Source organism: Hypanus sabinus, chromosome 3 (assembly GCF_030144855.1).
Source record: "Hypanus sabinus isolate sHypSab1 chromosome 3, sHypSab1.hap1, whole genome shotgun sequence".
Taxonomy (NCBI): Eukaryota; Metazoa; Chordata; class Chondrichthyes; order Myliobatiformes; family Dasyatidae; genus Hypanus; species Hypanus sabinus.
In genome coordinates, this window is record NC_082708.1 from 90289281 (window position 1) to 90316081 (window position 26801).

The window sequence follows — 26801 nt, forward strand, 5'->3', positions numbered from 1 at the left end:
GTCCGACATCCCATGGGCCTCCCCCCTGCACATGGTGCCCAAAGCAGCCGGGGGCTGGAGATCATGCGGTGACTACTGCAGACTGAACGAGGCTACAACTCCAGACCGCTGCCCCGTGCCGCACATACAGGACTTTGCAGCAAACCTGCACGGGGCAAGAATATTTTCCAAAGTAGACCTCATCCAGGGATACCATCAAATCCCGGTGCACCCTGAAGACATCCCCAAAACAGCACTCATCACCCTATTCGGCCTGTTCGAGTTCCTCCGAATGCCGTTCGGCCTGAGGAATGCTGCACAGACGTTCCAGCGGCTAATGGACACAGTGGGATGTGACCTGGACTTTGCGTTCATCTATTTGGATGACATCCTTATAAGCCAGCAGTTGTTGTCAGGAGCATCTGTCCCACCTCTGCCAGCTCTACTCCCACCTGAGTGATTTCAGCCTCACGATCAACCTGGCCAAATGCCAGTTCCGTCTCGATACTTCCTGGGCCACAGGATTACCAAAGATGGGGCAACACCTCTGCCCGCCAAGGTAGACGCGATCCGCCACTTTGCCCGGCCCAACACGGTCAAAGGCCTGCAGGAGCTTGTTGGTATGGTGAACTTCTACCACCGTTTCCTCCCCTCAGCAGCCCGTATCATGTTCCCTTTGTACACCCTGATGTCGGGTAACGGCAAGGACATTACTTGGGACGAGAAGGCCGCGACCGCTTTAGTTAAAACCAAGGAAGCCTTGGCAGATACCGCGATGCTGGTGCACCCCAGAATGGACGTTCCGACCGCCCTCACGGTGGACGCATCCGACACAGCAGTCGGTGGGGTGCTGGAGCAGCTCATCAAGGGGCGCTGGCAACCCCTGGTGTTCTTCAGCAAGCACCTACGACCACCCGAACTCAAGTACAGTGCTTTCGACCGGGAGCTGTTGGCACTGTACCTGGCAATCCGGCATTTCAGGTACTTCATAGAAGGCACCGCGTTCACAGACCACAAGCTGTTGACCTTCGCGTTCACGAAGGTGTCCAATCCCTGGTTGGCTCGCCAGCAGCAACATCTGTCCTACATCTCCGAGTACATGACGGACATCCAGCATGTCTTGGGAAAGGACAACGTCGTGGCGGACGCACTCTCCAGACCAGCTGTCCAGGCCCTGTCCCTGGGGGTGGACTATGCAGCACTGGTGGAGGCGCAGCAGGCTGACGACAAGATGCCCAGCTACAGGACTGCAGTCTCGGGTTTGCAGCTGCAAGACTTTCTCGTAGGCCCAGGTGAGAGGACCCTCCTGTGCAACATGGCTACCAGCCAACCTCGCCCCATCGTCCCAGCAGCCTGGAGGCGGCGAGTTTTCAACTCCATACACTGTTTGGTGCACCCATCTATCAGGACAACCGTCTGGCTGGTCTCCAGCAAGTTCGCGTGGCACGGACTTTGCAAGCAGGTCAGTGAATGGGCCAGAACATGCGTGCAGTGCCAAACAGCCAAGGTGCAGCGGCACACTAAAGCCCCGCCAAAGCAGTTCGAACCCACCCACCGGAGGTTCGACCACATTCATGTGGATATCGTGGGCCCCCTACCAGTGTCCCGAGGAGTGCGGTACCTCCTAACTATGGTAGACCGGTTCACGAGGTGGCCAGAGGCGGTCCCGCTCACCGACACATTTGCCGATTCCTGTGCCCGAGCACTAATCGCAATCTGGGTAGCATGCTTCGGGGTACTGGCCCACATTCCTCCGACAGAGGCGTCCAGTTCACCTCCAGCCTGTTGGGAATGCAGCTACACCACACAACTGCCTACCACCCACAGTCGAACGGCCTAGTGGAATGCTTCCACCATCACTTGAAGTCAGCTCTCATGGCCCGCCTGAGAGGACCTAACTGGGTGGACGAGCTTCCCTGGGTCCTGCTCGGAATCCGCACCACGCCCAAAGAGGATCTGCACGCCTCGTTGGCCGAGTTGGTGTATAGCGCGCCCCTGGCCGTCCCGGGAGAGTTCATACCAGCCCCAAGGGGGCAAGAGGAAGAACCCGCAGCAGTCCTGGACAGGCTACGCGAAAGGCTCGGCAACCTGGCCCACGTACCGACTTCACAGCACGGACGGCCCCGACCCTTGCACGCAAAGACCTGCAAAACTGTAAGTTTGTGTTTGTACAAAGGGGCAGACACCGGGCACCGCTACAGCGGCCGTACGAGGGGCAGTTCAAGGTGATCAACGACAATGGGTCCACATACGTTCTGGACATTGGGGTGAAGAGGAGGTTCTCACAGTGGACCGACTCAAACCAGCCCATGTGGACCTGGCACAGCTGGTCGAGGTTCAGGCACCGCAGCGCAGAGGCAGACCTCCCAAACAGAGACTGATCCAGACTGTGGACATTGGGGGGTGTATCGCCGGTTCTGGGGGTGGGGTTATGTGGCGACCCACTTTCTGCGCAGGCGAACGGGCTCACAAATAGCCAGCGTGCGGGGGGATACTTTGGTAATGTACCTCTGACATCATTTCCGCCCGGAGAGGGCGGGTGCTAGGGTTTAAATGCCAGCGCCACGAAGTTTGAATAAACTAGTCTCGAAACGATTTACCGACTGCGTGTCGTTGTCTCTTGCTCCGTATGTAGTACATCGCTACACTGTCATAAGGAAATTCCATTACATGAGGCCAAGACTACTGTCTTATTAGAATAAATTGTTAAAAAATGTGCATAGAATTAGCATAAAAAAGATTATACTTTATGTGTATTTTCATATCAGAAACAAAGTTATATGTAGTTTGATAATTTTCCTTTCATGTTATTTTTTCAGGCTGGAGCTAATGTTTTACTCCAAGATGTTAATGGACATATTTCATTGGATTATGCTATAGAAGGCACAGAAACAAGTTTCATCCTACTTCGACATCTGGAAGATAATGGTACATTATTATATCAATTCAGCCGAAGTCCTAGACACATTTAAAACTTAAGATTAGTTTTCTGTTTGGGATAATTCTTTACTAGTTGTGAACCATTTACTTTTTAAATTTGTTTTAGCTGGCATAATTTTGGAATCTAATACAGAGAGATCAGTCATGAGAGAAAACCAGTGAATAAATAATATTGGGTTAATATTAATAAGTAAAATTAGTTTTGTCCAACCACTTCATATTTAAAACAATACCGTAACTGCCATGCTCAGGAATTTACATCCCACCCCTGCCCTGTTTTGTATGCATGTTCCCGGCTTACCATTGTTAACATTTTATATATATTTACCCACAATACTGATTGGCAAGCAGATGTGTTTATAAATGGATTACATAAGGTATGAACATTTTACTAGGATCATTGCTTGCTGAAGGGGTCAAAGAAGAGTAGTTTTATTTGGTCACGCAGTAATGGTAGTATGATGGCAGTGAAAATGAAACAATTTCACTACTTCAACAAGTCAGTAACTATAAAGAATTTGAAAGTATTGACAATCATCTCAAATGTTACAATAAAAATGGAGATTTGGAGGATGCATTCATCAGAAGTGTGTACAATGTCATTCTGTTAACTGCACTAGGCATCTGTGCTGAGTTTGTTCATTTACAGTCAATCAAAAGAACACGGCAGAGTTTTTCCGCTGATAACTATTAAGAACTAATACATAGCTTTATAGTACTGTAGTATAGGTAGTGTTTTAACTTGTTCTGTATTTTATTTAAATACTGTATTTCATTTAAAAACATAAATTATTACTCAATTAAATGGCAGTTTGCCTTTTTATATCTTCTTAAATATTTCCATGAAACTTCAGCTGATTGGGTAAAATATACTGGTCCCAATGTGGCCTAATTAATTGGAATACACTGTATTTTTAAATCTATCTTGACCTAATTGGCTTAAATCATTTTCCAAGATGTGGCAGATTTGTAAGTTGTATTACCACCGGAAAATAAAATGCTTTAAAAATTTAAATATTTAACATTTATTTTCAAAACTCATTAAGGTAAACTATATTTGCAACAACATATAGGTGTCATGGTCCCGATAATTCCTTCCCTATCTTGCTCCTAATTTTCTTTGATTATACCATGGTCCCGATCATTAAGTCCCCAATTGCTTCCTATTCTCTTTGATGATGGCACACCTGGTTTCCACCAAGAATGCAGTACAAGAACCCTGGTGTCACAACCACTAGTCGCCAGTTCGTTAGTCTTATTCCTGTGTGATAACTATGTTTCCCGATCACTTAGAACCGTTTGTTCTAAGTTGCACTCCAGTTTCAAGGTCTACTTATGAGAATTTGTCCCTCTGAGTTGAGGCTCTGTGTTAAGGCTCCATATTGGGGCTCCGTGTCAAACTTCCTCTGGTTTGCTGTTCGGCGTTTATGCCCGTGTAAGCATACAAACTGAATCTCTGTGCCTGTGTCCTGCACTTGGGTTCGCTTCCTTCACTCATTGCAACAGTAGGCTTATGAGAAAAAAAGAAAGAAATTCCTTTCAAGAAATCAAGATATCCAGAAATGTCTAAATTCTAGGAAATGTAGCAATCAAATTGTAGAGAGCAAATTCCTTAGCAAAGCATGAACATGCCCTATGCAAATGCCAAAACCTTAAAGACATTGTATAAGATTAGTTTTAAAATCTGCAATGAACCTCCATGGCTCATACTGTCATCCCTTCAGTGTACAGTTTATTTGATTTCCTCAATATTGATCCTCAATGGATTTTTATGTAATAGGTGCTGTAAATTTGAGTTGAGTTAATCACAAAATGTGAGCAGATCTCTATTATGTCATAATTAAATTGATGTTACCTTTTAGCAATTGCAATGGAAGAACTAGTAAGCATCAATGAAGTTCATTGTTTATGAATGCCCACAAGCTGAAAGGAATGCATGCTGTAATTCAAGACACAGCTCCTCTGCCACTTGGAGGTGTCTGGGAAGGAAGCTGATGATGACTTTCCCAATGCACCATTTCTGCTGTACCAAAATCAAACCTATGTCTTTTCTAAATGTAGTCAAATTATGGAATCTCCAGTGACACTTGAGATATCTTCCTCATCCTGATTACAGAAAATAAGAGTGTTGATCTGTGACTGAAGCACTTTATTGCCAAGTTTTAGATTCACGGGGGATGCCTTGTTATTTTTGCAGTTACAATATGACATTTTCAACTCTTGTTCATCAGAATTGGCAACATAGCTTGGTTTCAACATATTCCTGTGAGATAGAATTTGTGCACTTCACGGCAAGGATGGAGTCACATTTATGGAAGTCTTTGAAGTAATCCTTCCAGCAGTGATAACTGCTTTTCATTTCCTGTTATCTCCATTCTTGGCATAGTGAGGCGTTCATGTTAAAGCCTCAGATGGCTTTTACAACAGAGAGTACTCACAATGTCAGACTGTTATCATATATACCGGGTCTCCACCATTCTTTCCCTGGTGGGTTTTCTGCCAGACCTTTGCCTCAGGCCCCTCAGAGTCAGAATATTTATTGCTGCTGACATAAGTTGTGAAATTTGATCTGTAGCATCGTACACTGCAGGAGGAGCAAATTACCATGTTACAATAAACAAGTAGTGCAAAAGAGGAACACTGAGGTAGAGTTCATCATCTCTTGGACTGTTGTGAAGGATGGCACTTTCTTGAGGCACGGCTTTTTGAAAATGACCAGTGGTGGAGAGGCATGTGGTGGTGTCTGAGTCTGCAACCTCCAATGTCCTTTATGATTCTGTGCATGGTGCCTCCATAGTAGACGTGATGCAGCCAATCAGAACATACACCATGGTCTATCTGTAGAAATTTGCTAGAGTCTTTGGTGACTTACTAAATCTCCTCAAACTCCTTGTAGAGATCACATATTGTTGCAAGAAACATAAGTTTGTGATAGTCACTGATTTTAACTTTCCACATATTGACTGGGATCACCATATTGTAAAAAGACTGGATGGGATGGAGTTTGTCAAACATGATCAGGAAAGTTTCTTCAAACAGTACATAGAGGTCCCAACTAGAGAGAGTGTAATACTAGATCTCCTACTAGGGAACGAGACAGGGCAGGTAACAGAAGTTTGTGTAGCAGAACACTTTGTGATTAAAAATGCCATTAATTTCAAGATTATTCTGGAGAAGGATATGTCTGGTACTCAGGTTGAGATTCTAAATTGGAGGGAGGCTAAGTTTGATAGTATCAGGAGTTGCTAATCAGTTTTGAACTCAACGTAGGTGGCCTTAGGGACTACTGCTCTGGACTTTTCCTTGGAGATTACTCCCAAAGCCTTCTTCATGGGTTGGTGTAGCTGCAAGGCAGATCAGAGTTTTCCTTCTCCTCGATGAGCTGCCAACCACGGCTGATGAGCCCCAGCTGCCTGAAGTGACTGGTTTTAAGGCACCTATAACTCACCTTTACTCTGCCTTCTGTCAGGAGGAATAGTTCTGCATGCTTACTACCTAAGCTACATGTGAAGACCTGGAACTGGACTTGGCTGTCAGAGGCTATTTGAGATGCACACCATTGGGACCATTTAATAGGTAGTGGGAGCTTGTCCACACTACCACCCCTGGCTATAACAACCTTAAGGAGCCCAACTGTAACATCTTTCCATAGAGGTTTAGCTTGTTGTTAAGTCACGCATGGCATTTTAAGGTCCATAAAAGCATGACGTTAATCCAAATCATTCTTGCTTCATACTCTTGAAACATCGCTGCAGCAAGCTCTCTAGAATTGCCCTTTCTCCAACATTAGGTAAAAATCGCACATTTCAGCACTGAAGACATTTACTGAAACAATGGAAGTGGCAAATCTCATAAGTTCTGGCTGACTATCATCATCATTACATGCAGAAGATAAACCTCACAGCAGCAATTTGTCAGCATTAACATCTGTTTCCTCATTAACCATAATGGCTTCTGGTTGTGTTGATGGCAAATAAAAAAAACATTATTCAAAATCTATGGCAACAAGCATAAAATCATTAGTTTTGCTGAAACCAAGAAGGCATATGGATTATCATTATGTGAAATGACATATGTCCACAAAGGTTTTAAGTCACTTACAAAGAGAGCAATTACAATTCTCTAGAAGGTGCCATCTAAGAAACCGTGTTTATATTGATATATTGTTATTTTTTGGTTAGCAATCAACAAGTATAATGATTTCTCTCAGTATTATGAAAGGAAGTGTGATTCACCTTGATGAATTTGTTACAGAAATGGCTCTGGTTGTCCAGCATTGTTCAATGAAAGTAGTTTATTATTTGCTACAATTAACATAATTACAATGATTAAATTTGCTTTTCAGCCTTATGAAAGCATCCTCTTTTCTAGCATTGCTTCCGTCATAAATCTGAGATTGCACCTCTCAGTTATTTACTTAGGTCTGCTTCTCATATAAATTTGCTGTTTAATCCCATTCAAAATGAACAAATTTGACAATGAGTGCATGGATTTGACATTTAATTCAGTTTGGGGAGTGGCATTTGTTAGCAATCAGCACATGGGTTACATTTTTATTAAAGTGCAATGACTTTTCGTCTTTTTCTATCTCTTAAAAAGTACAAGTAAATCAAAATGACAGTAATGCCACAAGTTGATGAGATTCTCCTGCATACTGATTCTACAAACTACATGCTATTTCATGATCTGCAATCTCCTTCCCTTTTGATAACTACATGTTATAGAGACATAGAATGTACATCATTGAAGCAGCCCCTTTATCTCAGCTTCCCCGGGATGCAAATCCTAGCTATCTGTACTAATCTCACTTACCTGTATTAATTCTCTGTGCCTTGTTCATTCAGATACCCGTCCAGATGCCACTTAAATAAGATATAGGAGCAGAATTGGCCACTGGGCCCATTGAGACTGCTCCGCCATTTCATAGTGGCTGATCTATATCCCTCTTATCCCCAGTCTCCTGCCTTCTCCCCATAATCCTTCATGCCCTGACCAATCAAGAATCTATCAAACTCTGCCTTAAATATACCCAATGACTTGTTTTCCACAGCCACCTGTAACAATGAATTCCACATATTCACCAGTTTCTGGTTAAAGAGATTCCTCCTTGTCTCAGTTCTAAATGGACGTCCCTCTATTCTGGGGCTGTGTCCTCTGGCCTTAAACTCCCCCACTATAGGAAGCATCATCTCCAAATCTACTCTACCGAGTCCTTTCAACATTAGATAGGTTTCAATGACATCACTCTCATTCTTCCAAATTCCAGTGAGTACAGGCCCAAAGCCATGAAATGATCATTGTATGATAAACCTTTCAATCCAGAAATCATCTCTGTCAATTTCCTTTGAGTACTCTTCAATGTCAACGTACCCTTTCTTAAATAAAGAGCCCAAAACGGCTCAGCATACTCCAAATGAGGTCTCACTAGAGCCTTATAAAGACATAATATTACGGCTTTGCTTTTATATTCTAATCCACTGAAAATGAATATGATGTTTGCCCTCCTCACTACCTACTCAACCTGCAAATTAACCTTTAGGGAATCCTACACAAGGACTTCCAAGTCCCTTTGCACCTAGATTTTTGAATTTTCTCTTTGTTCAGAGAATAGACTGCACTTTTATTTCCTCTCCAATGTGCATGGCCATACACTTACAGACACTGTATTCCATCTGCCATTTCTTTGTCCATTCTCCTAATCTATTTAAGTCCTTCTGTAGCTTCTCTACTTCCTCAGCACTACCAGCCTCTCCACATAATCTTTGCATCATTTGCAAACTAGGCCATAAACCCATCAATTTCTTCAAGTCATTGACATATAAAATTTAAAGAAGCGGTCCCAGCCCAGACCCCTGTGGAATACCACTGGTCACTGGCAGCCAATCATATTCTCGATTGTTGATCACCCCCATCACCCCCAAAAGTGTTGGCTTTTATATTAACTCTTTATCAATTCAAATATCATATTCCAGTGTCTTTGGCTGTAGATCATATGTCTGACTTTTGACATCTTTTTATTGGCTCTGCTGTAGGCCAGCATCCATTTATTGTCTTCTTCCCAGCAAATGACAATTAGTAATTTACTCTCAATCAGCATCCAGCTTGAATCACGCAAAACAGACTAAGACTCCAGCAGACAAAACATGCATGTTATATCCAACCAAAGAACAACTCATAAATAACCTCTTATTTGGAAATGATCCTTAGTTCAGCAGATTACTTGAGGCATCATTGTGTCAACTTTAAAACACTGATCAAGCTTAGCAATCAACTCACAAAACATTCTCTTCATAAAATGGCAGCCTCCATCTCCTCCCTCACAGCAAGAACAAAGATCTGTCTGCTTCTGCTATCCTTGATTCATCTGAATTCACAGATTTTCAGACTATAGTTCTTTCTGGTGAACATCTCCTTCCTCTTGAGTACTGTAGGTCATGCATTTGATGCACTTGGAAGAAAGCGCTGCCTATGAGGGTCAGTCCCTTCTCCCATTTACAGAATGCGAGGCCACTTGATTTGCTATGCATGGATTTCCTCTCTATAGAGCTTGATTCCAGCAACACTGAGAATGTCTTGGTTATTACTACACCTACAAAGGACCAGAAGGTGTCCATTGTGGCCAAAGTGTTATGGGAGAAGTATTTTGTTCATTATGGCCTTCCACGATGAGTACACAATGATCAGAGAAGGGATTTCGAGAATAGGCTCATACATGAGTTACTGGGCATGCCTGGAGTCAAGAAGTTGAGGACTATATCTTATCACTCTCAGGGTGATCCCCAGCCTGAGAGGTTTGACCAGACATTGTGAGACATATTTGGAACGCTGGAGATCAGCAAGAAGAACAAGTGGAGTCAGCATATTAGACATCTGGTCCACTGCTACAACTGTACACAGAATGAAGCTACTGGATACTATTTGATGTTTGGGTGTGAAGCGAGATTGCCTGTAGACCTCTGCTTTGGGACTGGTGAAGAACTTGCCATGGAAGATCTATCTAAACATGTGTCCGACATGAGGAAGAAACTGTAAAATGATTATGAACTACCAGAGGTCTCTGCTACCAAGCAGAATCAAGGAAACAGGAAATATGATCAAAAGATTAGGTTTTCCCAACCGATACCTGGAAACAGAGTTCTAATAATGAATTTGGGGCCACCAGGGAAGCATAAGTTGGCTGACTGCTGGGTGGTATGCCTTGTGTAATGGAAAGTCGGATGCCAAATGTGTCAGTTTTCCAGGTGAAGCCAGAAAACGGGAATGGGCCTGCCAAAACTCTCCATCAGGATCACCTTTTACCTCTAGGGCAGGAAATATGTCTTGACTCAGAGCCTGACATGGGCTCTGCACCTAGTACTAGGACTCTGCCCCAAAGTGGGACCATCAGTGGAGAGACCTGAAAGGGACCCAGCCACTGAATGTTGTGTGGACTCAGAGGATAAGGAAGTAGGGTGTGGTATACATTAACTTTTGCAAACTTCCCAATAGTTTGATGAAGAAATTTCAGAACCTCCCCACACTGATACAGAGGTAGTGGGGACTTTGGGGGTGGGGGGACAAGCAGACTGAATGATAGATAATGAAGGGAAGAGGGAAGCTGGGCTCCACTGTAATTGGGGATGCAGCAGAGCGCCATCAAGTGACTGGGGAATCTGAGTTGCCGAAAGCATGAGTAATGGACAGGGTGAGGCATCTCCAAATAGACAGTGAAGATCCCAAGGGGTGCTTGAGGCTGAAAAAGCTGAAGATGGGATCAGGAGGTCTTAGAGAGTCAGGAAACCCCCAGATAGGCTGGCATATGATGCACTGGGGGAATAGAGTGTTGCATCTATCCCCCTAGTGAGATATGTCACTACCATTTACAAATGGATTGGAGGTCCTAACATCACTAAATTCCTTTGAAAACTTTAATGATGGATTGGTAAATTTCAATGTTACGAGGACATGACTTTTTTTGGTTAAGATTTTACAGCTAATGCTGTAGATTATTTCATTTAATAGTTTTATGTAGAAGCAATGTGTTCAGCTGGTAGTATTTGGGTTACTGTTAAAGGAGTTCTGATGTTCGGTTTAGGGATGTCAGGACAGCCAATCAGGATGGTAGAATTGGAGAGAAAACTGGGTGGAGAGGTTTTGTGACAGACACTAAAGGGGACGAGGTCTTTCTTTTTGATGGGAGATGGAGAGATAAGATGATCGAGAGAACTGGCGGTAGGATTCAATCCAACTAGAACATGTGATTCAATGGAGTCTAAGATGGAAAACTCTATCATTGGTCTGAATATTGGAATGGGCACCACGAGTACGTGGACACCTCCAGAAGATCTGAACCCCCACTTTGTGCATATTTGACTGTTTCAATTATATTGGGTCCTTTTATTTTTTTCTTCCTTTTTTCCTTTCTTCTTTAATAACTGTTTGATTAAGTGACATTCATAAATACATATTTCTTATAATTGTATACACTATTTCTTGCTGACAGATAATTGCAAGTGGGCAGCATTTACACACCATACGTTCACATTAGGGTGCAAATGGCTGAAACATCTCAGCTCTCCTGGTCTGGTCGACCGTAGATGTATGTAGTTTGAGAAAGGTGGTTTTTGCACTGTTGAGTCCATTGGGTTGTTAGCAAGGAGCTAACTAGCCGTGTTTCTGGAGACACCTAGTAAAAGGGGGTTTCAGTTGTTTATTTCAAGAGGCTGTGCCATCCTCAAATTCATTGCTAATATGTAAATGATAATGACCCATATTGACTCTTGAAGAAGGGTTTTGGCCTTAAATGTCAACTGTTTACTCTTCTCCATAGGTGCTCCTTGACCTGTTGAGTTCCTCCAGTGTTTTGTGTGAGTTGCTTTGGATTTCCAGCATCTTCAGACTTCCTCGTGTTAATGATCCATTTCTGCAGGTTTTGAAACATAAACTTATATAGCTGCTGACTTTGAATGTTTTTGCTTTGGGGGATATATATGCTGATGATGATTTAATGTGAAGATTAAATCTTTAAACATTGAATTTTGAAATGTCAGGATGCATAAATCAGGACAGGCACTTGAACAGATTAGGATTCCGCTGGCATTGGGGACTGAAGATTTATATCATGATTCCAGAATAAATGCAATCATCTTCTGTTGAATACTTTGAATATTTTTCTGCATCTCACAGATATACTAACTCTTCTGTTGATGAAATATACTGAGTTAGGAATGCTCTGATCTTGGCATTCTACCTTTCTTAGAAACCTGTAATTGAAATACCAACATTTGAACATTGAGCATTGTGTTGCTGCATTGAAATTTTAATGTCATTGCAAAGTAAATTTATAAATTATTTTTTCTATGATCGGGAAAATTGCAGTAAGCCGATATACAAACAGAATCACACAAACAGAAAAAGGGCACTCAGGCATTATTGAGTTGCGATTTTTAGATATTTAGGGAAAATAGAGACATCAGGTCTGTGAAGAAAAGTGGCACTAAGGTGAAAGCATAACATAATCTTATCAAATAACAGTATGCACAAGGGACTGTCTGGGAGCAATGGTAGTGAAGTGGCTAGTGCGATGTTATGACAGCTTAGTTCAGAGTTCAGTCAGGGCATCCTCCATAAGAATTCTGTACATTCTCGCTGTAACTGTGTATGTTTCCTCTAGGTGATCTGGTTTCTTCCTACAATCCAAAGTCTGTGTTAGCAGCTTAATTGGCCATTGTAAGTTGTCTTGTGATTAGGCTCGGGTTAAATTGGAGGTTGCTGGCAGTGCAGCTCAAAGGTCCGGAAAGGACTATTTTGCACATATCTGTAAGTAAAAAAATAAACTAATCCTGGTGTCCTCCATAAGGAGTCTCTGAATGACCTTGTTGGGAAATGTGTGGGTTTTCTCTGAGTGTTCCGGTTTGTTCCCACAGTCTAAAGCTGTACCAAAAAAGTTAATAGGTCATTGCAAATTGCCATGTTATTAGTTTAGGGTTAACTAGGATTGTCAGGGACTGCTGGGCAGCACAGCTGAAGGGACTGGAAGGACTCTCTAAATCAAATGAAAATATACTATGCTTATTTCTCTCTTGCTCTTATGGGAATATTCTGGAGAATGGGAGAAGCCAAAGTAGCTTAGTTTTGGATTCCATTGACATATTGGAATGGCTCCTTTCTAAATATCCATGATTTTAATTTTTTTTATTGTGGATATCACTAACAAGGCTATCATTTACTGCTCGTCCCTAATTATGCTTCAGAAAATGGCAGTGAGACAAGTTCTTGAACCATTGCAGTCCTTTAGAAAGGTAATTCCACAATACAGTAATAGAGCTTTGACCAGTGAACAATCCAGACGTCAGAGGAGGGGATTTCACTCAGGTCCACTGCCCAAGTAGATAAAGAGAGCAGTGGATCACGCAACATAATTGATCGTTGACCAGTGACCAATCCGGACATGGGAAGCTTGAGAGGAGGGGATTTAACCTACTGTAATAGAAATTTGACCAGCAACTAATCAGCAGTTGGGACTGGTTAGCTAGAACAAAATAAAGGAAGGCAGGGGCAGCACAATTGTCATCATCACAGTGACTGCCATCTGAGTGGACAGAGTCAGAGTGGTGAGAGTGAGGCTTTAGCTCTTCAAGGCTTCAGCGAAGAGAGGCTTCAGTCAGAGAAAACAAAGAAAAGAAAAGCTCAAGGTTAAGTTTTTTTTCCCCTTCTTTATAATGGCTCAGCAGAGATATCAGGCAGGATCATGCTCCTCTTGTGGGACACGGGAAGGCAGGAAGACATCCAGTGTCTCAGATGACTACAACTGTGAGATGTGCATCCAGCTGCAGCTTTTAACAATCCGTGTTAAGAAGCTGGAGCTGGAACTGGATGAACTCCAGTTGACTACACTGGTTAACTGTATAGTTAAGAAGGCACACGGCACATTAGCCTTCATCAATTGTGGGATTGAGTTCAAGAGCCAAAAGGTAATGTTGCAGCTATGTAGGACCCTGCTCAGACCCCACTTGGAGTACTGTGCTCATTTATGATCACCTCACTCTAGGAAGGATGTGAAAACCATAGAAGGGGTACAGCAGAGATTTACAAGGATGTTGCCCTGGATTGGGGCAGGTGGTTGAATGAACTCAGCCTTTTCTCCTTGGAGTGACAGTGGATGAGAGGTGACTTGCTAGAGGTGTACAAGATAATGAGAGGCATTGATTGTGTGGATATTCAGAGGCTTTTCCCCAGGGCTGAAATGGCTAGCATGAGAGGGCATAGTTTTAAGGTGCTTGAAAGTAGGTATAGTGGAGATGTCAGGGGTAAGTTTTATTATACAGAGAGTGGTGAATGCATGGAACGGGCTGCCGGTGGCAGTGGTGGAGGTGGAAATGATATGGTCTTTTAAGAGACACCTGGATGGCTACATGGAGCTTAGAAAAATAGAGAGCTTGGTTAAAGCCAAGGTAGTTCTAAGGTAGGGACATGTTTGGCACAGCTTTGTGGGCTGAATGGCCTTATTGTGCTGTATGTTTTCTATGTTTCTATCATTTGAGAGGTTGAAGGGGTGATAAGTAGGACATATAGAGATGTATAAACATATACAAGGCATAGAACACAGGGAAACGGCTGACAGGAAGAGGAAAGGGGTAAGGGAGCCAGTGCAGAGCACCCCTGTGGCCATCCCTCTCAATGACAGGTATATCGCTTTGGGGACTGTTGGGGGTGATGGATAATTAAACAGAAAAATCACAGTGGTCGGGTCTCTGGCAGAGTATGCCTCTGTGTCTCAGAAGCGAATGGGGGAGAAGAGGCACACTATGGTGATAGGGGATTTGTTAGTTAGGGGTTCTATGAAAGCAGGTTCTATGGTGGGAATGAAATTCCTGGATGATGTGTGGCCTCCCAGGTGCCAGGATCTAGGATATCTCAGATCGAGTCTTCAGCATTCATAAGTGGAAGGGTGAGCACCCAGAAATCGTGGTCTCTGTAGGTACCAATGATATGGGAAGGACGAGTGACGAGGTTCTGCAGAGGGAGTTCAGGGAGTTAGATGCTAAGTTAAAAGGCAGACTTCCAGGGTTGTGATCTCTGGATTGCTACCTATGCCACATGTTGGTGAGGCCAGAACTAAGAAGATTGTACAGTTTCATATGTGGCTGAGGATTTGGTGTAGGAAGGAGAGCAAAATATTTTTGAATCATTGGGCTCTCTTCCACAGAAAGTGGGACATGCACAGAAGGGATGGTTTGCACCTGAATGGGAGGGGTACTAATATTCTAGTGGGAAGGTTTGTTAATGCTGCATGGTTGCATTTAAACTAGAGTTTCAGGGAGATGGGAACCAGAGTGCCATAACAATTAGTGGAGAGGTTGTGGAGACAGATGTTGGTAAGACCTCAGATAATGCCAGGTCTCAAAAGGTTGAGCACGGTGTAACTAGTGTCCTGAGTTGTGTATATTTCAATGCAAGAAGTAATGTAGATGGATGAGCTCAGGATGTGGATCAACACCTGGAATTATGACATTGTGACCATTGGTTGCAGGAGGGCAGATCTGGCAGCTCAGTATTCTGGGGATCTCTTATTTTAGACATGACAGAGTAGGAGGGATTAAAGGAGGAGGGGTGGTGTTACTAGTTAGGGAAAATATCACAGCAGTGCTCCATCAAGACAGGCTGGAGAACTGATCTGTTGTGGTAATGGGTAGAACCGAGAAATAAGAAAGATATGATCACTTTAATGGAGCTACATTACAGTCCGAGGGAATTAGAGGAACAAATTTGTAAAGAGATTGCAGATTGCTGCAAGAAACATAAGGTTACTATAGTAAGTGATAGTAGTAACAAGCAGGGTGGACAAAGGAGAGGCAGTGGGTGTCACTTACTTGGATTTTCAGAAGGCATTTGTTGAGGCTGCTCAACAAAGATAACATGAAGCTGCTCAACAAGATAACGTCCTGTGACGTTACAGAGAGGATACTGACATGGATGACTGACAGGCAGAAGGCAGCGAGTGGGAATAAAAGGGGCTTTTTCTGATTAGCTGCCGGTGACTGGTGGTGTTCCTCAGGGGTCAGTATTAGGACCGTTTCTTTTCAATGGTATTGATGGCTTTGTGGCAAAGTTTGTGGATGATGTAAAGATAGGTGGAGGGGTAGGTAGTGCTGAAGAAGCAATGCGATTGCAGCAGGACGTAGACAAATTGGAAGAATGGGCAAAAAAAAGGCAGGTGGAATACAGTATTGGGAAATGTATAATAATGCATTTTGGTAAAGGGAACAATAGTGTGGACTACTATCTAAATGTAGAGAAGGTTCAAACATCAGAGGTAGAGAGCGACTTAGGAGTCCCCGTACAAGACTCCCAGAAGGTTAATTTACCGGTTGAGTCTGTGTAAAGAAAGCAAATGCAATGTTGACATTTATTTCAAGGGGAATAGAATATAAAAACAAGGAGATAATGTTGAGGCTTTATAAGACACTAGTCAGACTGCGCTTGGAGTATTGTCAACAGTTTTGGGCCCCATATCTCAGAAAGGATGTGTTGTCATTGGAGAGTCCAGAGGGGGTTCATGAGGATGATTCCGGGAATGAAATGGTTAACATATGAAGAGTGTTTGGCAGCTTTGGGCCTGTACTTACTGAAATTTAGAAGAATATGGGGGAGGAGGTGAATCTTATTGAAACCTACTGAATGTTGAAAGGACTAGATAGGGTGCATATGGAGAGGAAGTTTTCTTTGGTGGGGGGGGGGGGGTATCCAGAACTAGAGGGCACGGCCTCAAAATTGAGGGGTGACCTTTTAGAACAGAGATAAGGAGGAATTTTATAGCCAGAGAGCAGTGAATCTGTGGAATGCTCTGCCACAAACTGTGGTGGAGGCCAAGTCTGTAGGCATATTTAAGGCAGAAGTTGATTGCTTCCTGATCAGCCAGGGCATCGAAGGATATGGCGAAAAGGCAGGTGCATAGTATTGAATGGGATCCCAGATCAGCTATGATGGAATGGTGGAGCAGACTTGATAGGCTGAATGGCATAATTTTGCTCCTATTTCTTATGGTCTTGTAGTGATTTTAACATTCCACATATTGACTGGGAATCTACTACAAAAGGACTAGATGGGATAATGTTTTATCAAATATGTTCAGGAAAATTTCCTTCATTAGTATGTAGAAGTCCCAACAATACAGTGTGTGATCTACTTGATCTACTATGAGGGAATGAGACAGGGCAGGTGACAGAAGTTCGTGTAAGGGAAAACTTTGTATCCAGTAACCACAATGCGATTAGTTTCAAAGTAAATATGTAAAAATATAGGTCTGCAAGTTGAAATTCTAGCTTGAAGAAAGGCCAATTTTTATGGTATCATAAACGTTCAGGCAAGTGTGGATTAGGGCAGGCTGTTTTTTCAAAAAGGTATACTTGGTAAGTTGGAAGCCTTCAAAAGTGAACTTTAAGAGCACAAAGTTTGTAGTTGCCTGTCAGAATAAAAGGTAAAGAAAACAAGTGCAGAGAATCTTGGCTTTCAAGTGATATTGAGACCCTCGTTAAGAGAAAAAAGGAGGTGCAGAGCAGGTATAGGGAGCAGGAATCAATAAGGTGCGTATGGAGTGTAAGAAATGCAAGAGAACACTTAAGAAAGAAATCAGGAGGACTAAAAGAAGACATGAAGTTGCTCTAGTAGACAAGGTGAAGGAGATTCCTACAGGATTCTACAGATATGTTAAGAAAAGGAGGATTGCAAGGGACAAAATTGGTCCTCATGAAGACCAGAATGATAATTCATGTTTGGAGCCAAAACAGATGGGGAGATCTTAAATGAATTCTTCACATCTGTATTTACTCAGGAGACGGGCACAGAGTCTATAGAAGAGAGACAATGTGACATCAACTTCAAGGGCCCTGTGTAGATTACAGAAGAGGAGGTATTTGCTAGCCTGAGACACATCAGATGGATAAATTTCCAGAACTGACAAGATGGACCCTCAGACCCTACAGGAAGGAAATGCAGAAATTGCAGGGGGGTCTAACAGAGATATTTAAATCATCCTTATTGACAGGAGAGGTATCAGAGGAACCAGAGGATTGGAAGATAGCCAGTGTTGTTACACTCCAAAAAGGCTCCAAACATAAACCAGGAAATTATATGCTGGTGAGTCTGACATCAGAGTGGGAAGGTGATTGGAAGGTATTCTAAGGGACTAGATATATCAAATATTCAAGATTTAAATATATTTATTTTCAAAAAATGCATTAATTATACAACCTTGAGATTTGGTTGTTCACATATATCTATGCACTGCTGTGGCATTTTCCCTGACTAGTAAAACCACCCCTCCTCATTTAATCCATTCCACTCTGAGTTGTCTAAAACAACAGAAACCTGGAATATTGAGAGACAGACCTGCCCCTCCTGCAATCAAGTCTCACTAATGGCTACAATATCACAATTCCAGGTGTAGATAGACACGGACTAATTAAGGATAATCAACATGGCTTTGTGTGTGATAGATCATGTCTAACCAATTTTATAAAGTTTTTCGAGTAAGTTACGAGGAAAGGCAGTGGATGTTGTCTACATGGGCTTTAATAAGGCTTTTGACAATGTCTCACATGTGATATTGGCCAGGAAGGTTCAGTCGCTCAGAATTCAAGATGAGACATTGGATTTGTTGGAAAAGTCAGAGATGGTTATAGATGGTTGGCTGTCTGACTGCAGGCCTGTTACTAAAGATGTGCTACAGGGATCGGTGCCAGGTCCTAAGTCAGAGTCCTCTCTCTCCTTTAATTGCTTCCTTGTTGATTAGACTGCTGAATTTTCTAGCAGTTTCTCACCTGCATGACAGAGGATAGAACTGGAGAGAAAAGGAGACATAAATGGGTGATAGGTGTCTGAAAGGGTGGTATAGGAAAGAGAACAAAAATCAGAAGTAGATTGGAAGGAGAGTGAGGGGGTTTCAGGACATGAGGATTATCAGAAATAAGAAAATTGAGGTGGACAAGTACCCAGACAGAAAATGAAGTATTGTTCTTCTAGACCGCATTAGACCCTGGTAGTGGAAATGGCTGGGATGGATAGGCCAATTTGGGAGTCGGAGGGGGTGTTGAAATGGCATGCTGCCAAAAGTTCAGGATGCCCATTGCTTGTGCAAATTGGTTGCTTGTCTGCACTTGGTCTCACTGATGTAGTGGAAGCCACACCAGATGTCCCAAATGCACATGAATCTCTGACACACCTGGAAGGGCTATTTAGGTATGGTGGTGAGGTGTCCCGTATATAGCTGAGATGGGTCTGGACAAAGGGAGACACAAAGGAGTTGAGATATAAGGCAATAAATTCAGTGGGTAAGAGCAGGCAGAAACAGTGAGCTTACTAGGACTGTCCTGTCTATGGATCTTGGTTAAGAGGTAAGTAGGGCACTATCAGACTGAAGGCTGTGGAAGAGAAATCTGCTAATATGATGAGATTTGCAACAGTGTGGAAGACAATGGCTTTACATTCTTTGGAGGAGTGAATACTTTCTAAAGACATAGCCAAAAGCTGCCATTTGGCCTCTGTAAGGTAGAAGTCAGTATGGCAGACTACAGTTGCTCCACAATAGTTTGTTGACTAGGTTGAGATAAGTATGAATTGAATAGAATATTGCATATCTATTCTGGGTGGAGAGGAGAGCAGGCAAGGTCTTCACTTTCACCTTCTCTTCCCCTGCTTTTTTTCTCCTTGTCTACTTCTGTAATGTATGGATCAATTTCTTTGTGCGCAATGACTCCCCCACCATGTACTGACTCAGCACTTTCTACTGATTGATAACTCAGCCATGCACATTGATTGTTTGCTCTCAAACTGCAAAGTAAAGATAGCAATTAACCTCACTCTCCGCATGAGTGCTTTTATTTGAATGTTATGTAGTTGAAAAGACCCAACAAATTAGCGATGAATATCAGGGAATATCAGAATTCAGAGAAGGGAATGAGACAGTGTGAGAAAAGACTGAATTAATATGAAGAAGGCTGTCATGGACGCTAACAAAGGGATGCGTGAGTAACAATGCACTGTACACAGTGAGAGACACAGAACTAGCAAAGTTAAAGTGAAAATAAAGTGATGATAATCTTAGTTGGGAAATTTGATGAATTTGATAGTGCTAATGAGGACTGGAAATCGTGTATCGAGAGGGCTAAACTGTATTTTAATGCAAATGAAGTAGATGAGGGAAAGAAAGTATCCATGCTTTTTACTTAATGAGCACTAAAATATTACACAATTTAGTAACTCCTGAAAAGACAGCAAGCAGGATGTTTGATGAAATGGTTGAAATTTTATAAAATCACTTGAGCTCAAAACTGCTAGTGTTATGCCCCTGAAAAACAGGGAGAAATAATCATGACAGGGTCTTCATTGAGAACTTTACTCAAGTCATCAAGAATATCACAAATTACAAAAAAAAATCACAACAAATTGGTCATAGCAGAATACATACCCTCTGTAAATTACAGCAATACATAGAATTTCCCTGAGACATAATTCACATTTTCTCTACTGTTACTGGTGAATAATATGTAGCATTAGCTCAGTAAACTCTCACAACTTAAAGTTACTAAATAAATAATACACAAACAACTGTGCAAAATGCATTTACATAGGTGCACATGTAAACTCACAAAGCAGTAAAACACGCGGTATTGTTACACAAAATGGCGGTGGCTCTGCTCACACATGCGTTTTAATATACTCGGCAGAACTTTACTCTTAGTCAAACTCTCTTGACAATTTACATATAATAGAAAGTTATGACCCCTTTTAACAACGTAAATTACTGACAACATACCTGAAAAAAGGGGAGAAATAATCACGACAGGGACGTGATGTGTCTTCATTGAGAACTTTACTCAAGTGAAGATAGTACTGCTGGAAGAACACAGCAGGCCAGGCAGCATTCGTGAGAAAAGAGTAGCCAACGTTTCGGGCCGAGACCCTTCATCCCTATTCCTGAAATGTCTCGGCCCGAAACGTTGGCTACTCTTTTCTCACAGATGCTGCCTGACCTGCTGAGTTCTTCCAGCATTGTGTACATATTCTTTGATCCACAGCATCTGAAGTTGTATTTTTGTGTTAAGAAAGTACCGCAATGTCCCCGGCTCTGTGGGTGGAGACAGAAGCAATCAACCTCAGGCTAGCAGATGAAGGCTACTCTGCAGATCACTGATAATACTACTAGGGCTTAACTTTACACAATAAAAAATGAAAGAAACAATGAAATGAATTCAATACATTTTAGTATTTTAGCCCTTTTTAACATGTGTTTTCACTGTTTTTAAACAATTTTTGAACTTAACAGATCTTTAGTGTCTTATCCTTTAACTTGTCACACTAGTAATGGATGTGAAATTTAGATTTTACAAAAGGAGCCAGTCAAAGGATGAAAGCATTTCTGAATACATTGCAGATCTGTGCAAACTTCCCCAATACTGTGACATGAGAGATGGGCTTTTAGATGCATTAAGGGACAGACTTGTATGTGGCATACATAGTGAAAGCACTGAAATGAGGCTACTGTCAGAAAAAGACCTGACCTGACCATTGCAATATCATTAGAAACTGCAGCAAAGAATGCAGCAGAACAACAGAAAGAGAGTTTAAAATGTGAAACACACAAAGTATCCCTGAACGGTGCAAAAAGCCAAAAACATTATTGATGTGGCAAATCCTTCTATGATGCAAATGACTGTTAATTCAAAGAAAAAGTATGCAGTAACTGTCACAAAGTCACATCAAAAGAGTGTGCAAATGAGACAAAAAGCACAACCAAAGAGGAAAACCACTGGAGTGAAAAGTTTCAAACACAAAACTAAACAAATGCAAAAAGTTACTGAATGTGAAACAATCAGGTAACACAGAGTTTGATAAAGGTGACCTGTCATGCCTAGAACTGCATAGCATTACTGAAGCAGATCATATGGATTATATGGATCACAATAGATGTGCCTGGTGTAAAACTGAAAAGGGAGCTCAATACAGGGTCAGCTTTATCTATAATTTCAGAGGCTGCCTACAAACAGGTTGTTTTTCACCTTTAGAAAAGACTTCAGCAATGCTAAAGACCTACACAGGTGAAAAAGTCAAACTGAAAGTGAAGGTGATGTATAGAGGCCAAACACAGCATTTAGAGATTTATATATTGGAAAGTGGAGAGACAGCACTTCAGATGTGAATGGTTGAGAAAAATCCAACTGGACTGGCACACAATCAAAGCTCTCAATGTGTCATCAACAGGCAACTGCAGCCCAAATGATAGCATGAACCAGAGACTGGCACAGGTGCTTAATGCTAATGAGATGGTATTTGAGAAATGAATTGGTAAGCTCAAAGGCATGAAGGCCAGAATTGAACTGGATGAAGCTGCAACACTAAGAATCCATAATGTGCATCCAGTGTCTTATGCTTTATGTCCTAGAGTGAATGCTAAACTTCAGAACTTGGAGGAATCTGCTATTCTTTCCAAAGTTAAGTGGAGCAAATGGGCCACACCCATTGTCTTGGCGAAAGGCTGGAGCTGTTTGTATATGTAGGGACTTCAAAATGTGCATCATCCCTGTGCTGCATTCTGTGCGGTATCTCCTGCCATGAATAAAAGACGTTTTTGCATCTTTGGCAGGCTGGGAGAGGTTTTCAAAGATTGACTTGTCACAAGCCTATCTATAAATGGAGGATTCAAGCAGTAAGTTCCTCACAATCAAGAGCAATGGATCAAGTGCTCCAAGATATCCCAGGAACACAGTGACATCATTGTGACTGGCAAGAATAATGAAGAGCACCTCCAGAACCTTGGTAAAATGCTTACCGGGCTGAGTGAGTATGGTCTGTGTGCAAAGAGAGAAATATGAGCTTTTCAAGAATGAAATCTCAGATTGTGGACATGTTATTGACAGACATGGCTTGCATAAGTCAGAAGAGAAGATTGAAGCAGTGCTGCAGGCACCCAAAATGGAAAATGTGTCAGAACTCTGATCATACTTGGGCCTTGTAAACTACTACAATGTTTCTCTCAAAACATTGCTATAGTGCTGCACCCATTGAATGCACTGTTGCAAACAGGAGAAAAGTGGGAGTGGTGAAAAAGATGTGCAAGAGCTTTTAAGGAAACAGAGAAGAATAACCTCAGATGAACTGCTCACCCATTATGATCCATCTTTGCTCATCAGACTGGTAGGTGATGCGTCCCCTTATGGCATTGGTGCTGATTTGTCACACATTATGAAAGATGGATCTAAACATCTGATTGCACTTGCTGTAAGATCACTGAGAAGTGCAGAACACAACAATGCACAGATTGACCCAGAGGCCATTAGACTAGTATGGGGAATAAAGACGTTCAACCACTACCTCTACAGCCATAAGTTTACGCAAGTGACAGACGACAAGCCCTGGTGACCATCTCTGTACCAAACATGGTTGTGGCCTGCAAATAACACAGCGTGAACTCACCTCTGTGAACTTCAGTTCTGAATGCTATTTGCTTATTTTCATTGTTTGCACTGTTCCTATCTTGTTTCCCCTCTGTATGGTAGGTGTTTGATGGTCTTTTGTTTTAATGGATTCTACTGGGTTACTTTGTTTCATAGCTGTCTGTATGAAGACAAATCTCAAGGTTGTATAAAGTATACATCCCAGGAAGGGAATTCCAGTGACATCTGCTACCCGGTTATGACATTGAGCACTTTTTCTCTTATGACATAGAGTTCAAAGGTACCAAACAACACAGCAATGCTAATGGCTTGTCATGTCCTCCACTGTTGGCAACTGAAGAAGAAAGGTCTTTACACTGACCCAGCAGGACTGTTCCACACTGCATTGGTGGACCAGTTGTCAGTAACAAATTTTGAAATACAAAAAGAAACAATGAATGACCCAAGAAAGTGTCTCTATGTCAAAGAATGCTGATGTGTGGATCTTATGTTGTAGTTCCCTCTAAGCTGTGCACCAGAATGTTGGAGAATCTGCATGAAGGCACCTAGACATAGTCAAGATGAAGAATCTCTCCTGGAGCTATGTGTAGCGGCTGGGAATAAAGAGACAGACTGGAGATTTGACCAAAAGCTGATCAGGATGCCACAAAATTCAAAATGCACCTCCATAGGCACCATTATACCCATGGGAGTGGCCATCTTCACCATAGCAAAGAGCACATATTGACTTTGTTGGGCCAGTCATGAATTCCATATTTCTGATTGCTGTGACTGTTCATTCAAACTGGCTGGAAGTCATACCAATGAAGTCAACCATCTCAGAAAAGACTGCTTCCGTTCTGAGGACTATCTTCTCCAGAACTGGCTTACCAGAAAAAATTGTGAGTGAATATCTGAGGAGTTCAGACCATTCATGAGGAAAAATGGCATCAAACATTTCAAGTCAGCTACTCACCACCTGGCAATGAATGGGTTAGTTGAAAAGTTTGACCAAACCTTCAAGAAGTCCATGAAAGCTATGGACAGGGAGGGCATTTCTCTATAGCACAAGGTGGACATTTCCTTTTGGTGTATTGGAATTCTGCTCATACAACGACAGTCAAACACTTGCAATGCTGTTAATGGGCAGGAACCTGAGATCCCACATAGACCTCCTGTAACCAGACCTAGGGAGGGAAGTGCAGAATAAACAGTTCAGCCAGTTGCCAAGTAAATCAGCATGGAGCTTCAAGGTTGGACAGAAGACCTAGTGTGTGATTACCAAGAAGACAAATAGACTCCGGGTAGGATAGCTACAAAAACTGGAGCACTAGATGTTGGAGATCATACATGGAGACATCATGTATTAGACATCAGATATTAGATGCTCAGCCAAAGAGCACATCTGAGTCGATTGCATCCAACAAGACAGACGTATTTCAGCCACTGGACTTGCCTCTCAGTAATGATCATGCGTTACATACACGCAATCCTGGGGAAAGTACCTCTTACGTGCACGCAACACTGTAAAAGTTTCAGCAACAATAGAACACACCTGGAGTCTGGTTTGGCTGTTAACAATCTATTTTATTAGTAACTACGTAATATAGTAGCTTAAACTAGGTAAACCAAGGGTTACCAGTGGTATACATATATTCAGATTCAGTTTATTGTCATTTATAAGCCACAAATGCAATGCAGTTAAAAAATGAGACAACGTTCTCTGGAGTGATATCACGAAAAAGCACAAAACAGACCACACAAGAAAAACCACATAATGTTTGGTAATCCCCAATCCAGAGTCTGGAGAGGCTGCTACGTATCGATATCGTGCTACCGTCTTAGCACATTCCCCGAAAAGGAACTACAAACCCATCAGGCAAACCTCAAGCTACAAGACATACACAAAACCACATAGATTACATATAGTTATAGTTAACACATAGTTTCAACAGTGCAAAGCAATACCATAATCTGATAAAGAGCAGTCCATGGCATGGTTTAAAAGAAAGTCTCAAAGTCCCAACAGCCCATCATCTCACGCAGACGGTAGAAGGAAGAAAAACTCTTCCTGCCATGAACCTCCAGCGCCGCAGCTTGCCGATACAGCACTCTGGGAGCTCCGACCACAGCCAACTCCGAGTCAGTCCGAAAACTTCGAGCCTCCGACCAGCCCTCCGACACTGAGCACCGAGCACCGAGCACCATCTCTGCTGAGCGCTTCAACCTCGGCACCAACCGCCAAGCAACAGGCAAAGCTGAGGATTCGGGGCCTTCCTCCCGGAGATTTTTCCGATCACACAGTAGCAGTGGCAGCGAAACAGACATTTCAAAAGTTTCACCAGATGTTCCTCCGTGCTTCACACGTCCATCTCCATCAAATCAGGATTGTACATGGCCCCTACTTACAGAGAACGGATATTCATTCCTGGAGTGGCCGCTGTGCGCTGCGTCGCACTGCCATCTTGACATAATCAAGATGTAGGTGTAAAACTAAGGTTCCCAAACACATTCAAGCTCAGGTGGCAAGAGTTACAGTTTTACGATGGTATGTAAGAAAGTTCTGTTCAGTTCACAAAATTTGAAGTGAGAGAGAGAGATATGTAATCCAAGCAAACAGGTGTTGTCAACCTTCCCGTTGTCCTCCGAATCCTCACACGAAATAACACCAACAGTAGCTTATCATAAAGGGGACCATCTTCAAGGGAACCACCACCCAGGCAAGGGTTGACACACCGGTAGATTCCACAAGGTTACCCCAATCACACACAATGTGATAGCCACTTATCCAGTTGCACGACATACGAAATAACTCCACCAATGATTTGCCACAGGGGTGCCTTTCTTCAGTGAACTACCACACCCAGACAAAGGGTAAACACACACGTATTCACAAAGGTTTTCCCCTCACCAGAGAACCCACTCCTGCGGGTTAACTCTGTGACAAACACACTTTCGTATCTGAATGGAAACCAACTCACCCTCACGGGCTACTTGGAGAGAAAGTTTAAACCAGCAACCAGACTCACTGGTGTCTTTCATTGACCGAAACCATCTCGACTCTGACTGTGTGTCTCTGTGTCCTTGTATATTCTAAACAAGCCGTGGAAAAATGTAAACATTCATTGTCCATCAAATAATTCCACCTCTCTCTCACCATGGCAACCCAGAAACTGACAGCAGTTCTGTAGTGTCCTTGTTTAAGTCCAGAGAAATGTAAACACGAGCTGCTCACCATAGCAACAGAGCAATTTTTATAGTCAGCAGAAATCCAACAGTGTCTAAAAGTCAGTCTCATTCTCTCAACATTCTAAAGTGACAGTCCACAGAAAATATGACCCCTACAGGGGTATATGACACATGTCACTGACAGCAATGTGACACCTGCAACAGAGAAAGTTGTGTTTGACAAGACACCTGCGAAACCCGATGCCACTCCATGGGTCCAAAGGCACTATCCTGAAGGAGCCA

General features: G+C 42.6%; 1 protein-coding gene across 1 annotated transcript in view; it reads left to right on the top strand.

The window, feature by feature from the left end:
- Positions 1–26801, top strand: part of myo16 (myosin XVI) — a 502924-nt gene that overhangs the window by 44542 nt on the left and 431581 nt on the right. Inside the window, exon 4 of the mRNA XM_059963452.1 lies at positions 2799–2907. Coding sequence (XP_059819435.1) covers positions 2799–2907 — 109 coding nt within the window. The remainder of the gene's footprint in view (positions 1–2798; positions 2908–26801) is intronic.